General features: G+C 44.0%; 1 protein-coding gene across 1 annotated transcript; it reads right to left on the bottom strand.

Moving 5' to 3' along the window:
• Positions 1-724: 724 nt before the first annotated feature.
• Positions 725-4,867, bottom strand: NEUROD1 (neuronal differentiation 1). The gene is made up of 2 exons (XM_008258808.5): positions 4,709-4,867; positions 725-3,097 (listed from the first exon to the last, which is right to left on the bottom strand). The coding sequence occupies exon 2, from the start codon at positions 3,084-3,086 to the stop codon at positions 2,016-2,018; it is 1,071 nt and encodes a 356-aa protein (XP_008257030.2). The 5' UTR covers positions 3,087-3,097; positions 4,709-4,867; the 3' UTR covers positions 725-2,015.
• Between the last annotated feature and the right edge of the window lie 355 nt (positions 4,868-5,222).

Below are 5,222 nucleotides of genomic sequence, written 5' to 3'. Positions count from 1 at the left end.
AGGGAAATATAAAACAATTACACCTTCCTAAAATTATAGCACCAATAGTATACTCCCAAGTACAAATAATTCACTATCCCTTTTCCTGCAAAAAAAAAAAAAAAGGTTGTAATTATCTCAAGATGTTCGTAGAACTATCTTGGAGTCTTTAAATCTTTTCCTTCTAATATTTGTAAGTATATAACTTTCTCTTTGGAACAGTACTGATTTCCAAGAAAGACCTGTTCAGCTCACGAAAATGTACAGGTAATAGAGCACCAAGAAAACAGTAACGCTTTTACATATATCTGTGTGTGGACAAGCTAAATTAGGGTACTTGTTCATATGTTGTTTGTTAATAATTAACTAAATCCTTCTTGTTATAAACAATAGAAAAAATATAAAGCATTATCATTTAAAAGAATGAGGGGGTGGGGAATCTGAAAGTGAGGCCACTAAAAGAAAAATAAATGCAGCTATTTGTCTGCACCATCCCCCCTCCCACATCAAATGCTATATTCCAAATAATTAAATATCAGTTAGGTCCTTCATGATCTACACAGAACTGGTGACTCTCAAAGCAAGACAAAAAGACCAGTGCATATACCAAAGTAAACTTTTTCATTTTACACTACAATTATATTTAGTATTTTTTTTAAATTCAGTTGGTAAAACAGTTATTCCCCCCAGGAATAATTGATACTTTTTAACAAAATCACTATAAGAAGAAATGCAACAATTGCTCTGATTTTCAATACTATTTTATTGCAACTGGATGAGTGTATTCTAAATTGTGCATTACACCATAATATACAGGATTACAAACAAGATTACAGTACAGACCGATTCCAGTGGTACCAGCATCACATCTCAAACAGCACTTATTCTGAACTGCATTTTACATGCAATAGCTATTGTTCTAATTATGAATTAAATGGTTTGAATTTATTTAAGCTACTGTACTAATTGACTACAATAGGTATAAACTCCCAACATTAACAACCTGATTAGATTTAGGCTCAGATTTATTACATGAATATATGACAAACCACAATTTGTGTGACTATGAAAAAAATCATGCATTTATATTTTCTGGAAACATCAATAGCTTCAGATTTTCTGTAAAATCATGGAATGCAAAGGAATAAAAGACGAAAAAGAAACAGTGCAAATTGTATGTGATAGTCAAGCAGCTTTTGATTTAAAGAAGGGTATGTTGGCATTTATTTATAATATGTATATACAAGCTTGTGCAAGTAATGTATTGAATTGATATGTTTTGATAGGGAATGCATCTCTTGATTTTTTTCATCCTCTTGAGAGTTCTGGATCTGGTTTTTACTTTAGGAAGAAGGAAAGACTTAAAGTGAGATGAATTGCTCAAATTGTGCAATTATTTTTACAATTAGAGAAGAAAGAAGTGCTAAGGCAACACAATAACTTTCTAAGCACTTTTCTGCTGGTTTAAATTAGTTAAATTATTTTGTATAAATTAGATATAATTCTACTTTTCTGATATGTATAAAAATTGATGAAGCTGCATGGTTTTAAAATAGGAAATCCACATTATAAAAAGTCATTAAAAATTCTGTACAAAATCACAACAAAATAATTCAGCATGGGAAAGGTAACAAGTAGTAAAATGCTGGTTGAAAAATATATATTTATATATATTTTAATTGGCCCATTACTCGTTTAAAAATTGCATAGATCCTAATTATTGCTTGTGATTTTGTTATCCGGATCAGATAATTAATATGATCTGAATACAGCTACACCAAATTTGCGGTGCATTTTTTTTACTGTCTCATTTTTTTTTAAATAGAAGAGCTATAGAAAATAATACATAAGGTGAACAGGAACTTTGATCCCCTGTTTCTTCCCAAGGCAGTAACGACAATAAATACATATATCACTTGAAGCTTGGAGCATTTGCACTTTGCAGCAGTAGTACCCAAAGGGCTGCCTTTTGTAAACACAACAGTCACTGTAAGAACAGTGGGTTCATTTCCTGGGAGTGGTGAAACTGATGTGCCTTAATCGTGAAAGATGGCATTGAGCTGGGCACTCATGACTCGCTCATGATGTGAATGGCTATCGAAAGACATAATATTGTCTATGGGGATCTCGCAGCGAGGGGCAGCGGCGCCCGAGAAGATTGATCCGTGGCTTTGGGCCCCTGCCAGGGTCGCTGCAGGATAGTGCATGGTAAAGGCATAATTTTTTTCAAAGTCGGCGGACGGTTCGTGTTTGAAAGAGAAGTTGCCATTGATGCTGAGTGGGGGGCTCAGAGGACCATCGAAGGAAGGGCTGGTGCAATCAGTCAGGGGGCTTTCAAAGAAGGGCTCCAGGGCTGCGCCGTAGGCGTGTGGCGGCGGCTTGACGTGGAAGACGTGAGAGCTGTCCATGGTACCGTACGGTGGGCTGGGCAGACCAGGCGACTGGTAGGAGTAGGGGTGCACTGGAAAGGAAGCGCTGGCCGTTGGCAGATGTGGGGGCATGTCCTGGTTCTGCTCAGGCAGAAAAGTCCGAGGATTGAGCTGCAAACAACCCGCAACCAGGTTGGTGGTGGGCTGGGATAAGCCTTTGCAGAGCGTTTGTACAAAGGAGACCAGGTCAGGGCTTTTGCCTGAACGCAGGATCTCAGACAGAGCCCAGATGTAGTTCTTGGCCAAGCGCAGCGTCTCGATTTTGGACAGCTTCTGCGTCTTGGAGTAGCAGGGCACCACTTTGCGCAGGTTGTCCAGCGCCGCGTTCAGTCCGTGCATACGGTTCCGCTCCCTGGCGTTGGCCTTCATGCGTCTCAGTTTAAATCGCTCCAGGCGCGCCTTGGTCATCTTCTTCTTTTTGGGGCCGCGCCTCTTGGGCTTTTGATCATCGTCTTCCTCTTCCTCTTCTTCCTCCTCTTCCAGGTCCTCATCTTCCTCCTCCTCCTCTCCCCCATTCCTCAGCGAGTCCTCCTCAGCGTTCATGGCTTCGAGGTCGTCCTCCTTCTTGTCTGTCTCGTGCTCCTCGTCCTGAGAACTGAGACATTCGTCTGTCCAGCTTGGAGGACCCTGGGGCTGAGGCTCACCCATCAGACCACTCTCGCTGAACGATTTGGTCATAGTTCGGTTTCCTACATTCAACAGGGAAGAAGAGCAAACAGAAAGAAAAGGAGACAAATACACTCAAAATCCAGACATACTTTCAGCTCCCGCTTTCTCACCCCCTACAAAGGCATGTGATGAAAAGTACCCGTCCATTACCAAATGAATGCCTCTGGGGACAAGCTGTATTCATTGTTTGATAACAGCGCGTGTGCCCCGCTGGTACGTAGAAGAGGGGTCAGGGCAGACGTGGGGGCGAGGGGGCTGCATACGTGTTTGTGTACACCGCTCACGCATGTGTGTGTGTCTTCTAGTGTGAAGTTAAGTGTGCTGGTGGTATGGCCCGGTAGGATCTTGCGTGCGGAAGGAAGTGAGTGTACTTTTCAGCGACTTCATGTTTACCTGCATGCATAAAGTCACTCACAACTCCACCAAAAAAGAAAAAAAAATGACGAATTTGAAAATCCCATGTCCCCATCTCTGCCCCGGTTTCTCGGTACTTAGCGATTTAAGTTAAAAGAGCCATTACGTAATTTAACAGTGGCAGTGATTTTTAAGAAGATTACAGCAACGGGAGATTTGAGGAGCAAATGCACGGAGGGAGGAAACTAATGCGCACCAAACCGTTTCGCCCTCAACGAAACAGTTGGCAACAAAAGTGGGCAGGAGTCTCCCATCCCTCCCTCGCCTTTCTCTCCTGGCTTTCTATCCCTCATCCTCCGCTGAGTTTCCACCTAGCACAAAAGCGCCGGCGCGGCGGCGAGGGTTGGGGGCGCGGCGCAGAGCGCTCTCCCACGCGCCGGGGATCAGGTGCGGAAGGCTCCTCTCTAATAAACAACCCATTGAAAGGGCCGCCCGCTCTTTATTGGGGCTTTTCAAAGTTCTCCTCAAACCTTCCTTTAAAAGATTGAGTAATTACAATGGTCAGCGATTGGCAATGGTGAAGTTGCCGCTTCTAATAAGGAAAATAAAAAGCCTTTAGTCAAACAACTGAATTCTGGCTCCAGCAGTTTCTGCTAAGGGGCTGGCCGACCCTGGAGCAGTAACAGGTAGCAGGAGTGGGTCCCTCTTTCTCCACTCCCCTCTCACCATCACCACCACCACCACCACTTTCAACTAAACTGTTTCCGAACCCGATTTATTTTCCAGAGTGTGTATAATCAAGGTATCCAAGTCTCTTTCATTCATGGAAAAAAAAATAGCTACACACTCTCAATGTGCATAAAATACATTCACACCAGATACTCTTGGAAATAGGAGCTTTTTGTATTTTCTTAGAAGTAAGAAAGTTAAGTAGTTATTTGCTATTAAGACTTTAATATCATCACTAGCAAAAATGCGTAATCAGAGTTTACGAGTATTTTGGAAAAAAATACCAAGAAGCTCCCATACTATTTAAAATGACTCAAAAAAATCTTTAAATTTTTTAAAGTGAGAAAGTGCAGGGAGTACCGAGTGACGCGACTCATTATGTATGAATATTTGGGGACAGTTACTGGGAGGGATACTGGTCTCAACACACAGACATAGGCTTGCAAATACGCACATACAGAATATGTAGGTGCCCTGGCTCTTCAATTACTGCGTTGACTCTCCAGCAAAAAGGAAAAAAAAAAAAAAAATGAAAGGCTTGTAATTACCTGTTGTTGTTAGTAGGTCTTGAGCAGTGACGGTCTCATAACCCTGGGGCCTCTGGATGCAGTGCCTTCTGCGTGGGCGAATTCCTCGTGTCCTGGCGGCGCGGGTGCGCAGGTTATATAGCCGAGATAGTGATGCTGAGCGCGGGCGGGGCCACCGGCTGAGCGGCGAGCAGGTCCCTGCGCCTGGCGCCTGCGCACGCGCCCGGACTGTGCGCTCCCTTCTCCCCCCACCCCCACCCCGCCCTGCTCCCGCTCAGCCTTGCTCTTCTCCCGCCCTCTGGTGACAATCGCTCCCCTCAACCCCCACCCTTACCCCCCCCCCCCCGCCCCTTCTCCTTCCTCCCCGGCATGCGCCATATGGTCTTCCCGGTCCAGCCAAGAGCCGGGAACCACGTGACCTGCCCATTTGTATGCCGCGGAGCGCTCCATTCCGGCCCCTTTGTGGCCAGAAGAAAGTGGCCCATCTGTCGCCAGTTAGAGACTCCGCGGACCTGTTTTTACCCGCAGGAGAGAT

The sequence above is a fragment of the Oryctolagus cuniculus genome, chromosome 3 (genome assembly GCF_051225735.1).
Source record: "Oryctolagus cuniculus isolate XC-2025 breed Fujian yellow rabbit chromosome 3, ASM5122573v1, whole genome shotgun sequence".
In the NCBI taxonomy this organism is placed as follows: domain Eukaryota; kingdom Metazoa; phylum Chordata; class Mammalia; order Lagomorpha; family Leporidae; genus Oryctolagus; species Oryctolagus cuniculus.
The sequence above is the reverse complement of the archived record's forward strand: the minus strand, read 5'-3'. Positions and strand labels throughout refer to the sequence as shown.

Excerpts from the sequence above, each read along its gene's own strand:
- NEUROD1 (XM_008258808.5), bottom strand. The coding sequence starts at position 3,086 with ATGACCAAATCGTTCAGCGAGAGTGGTCTGATGGGTGAGCCTCAGCCC.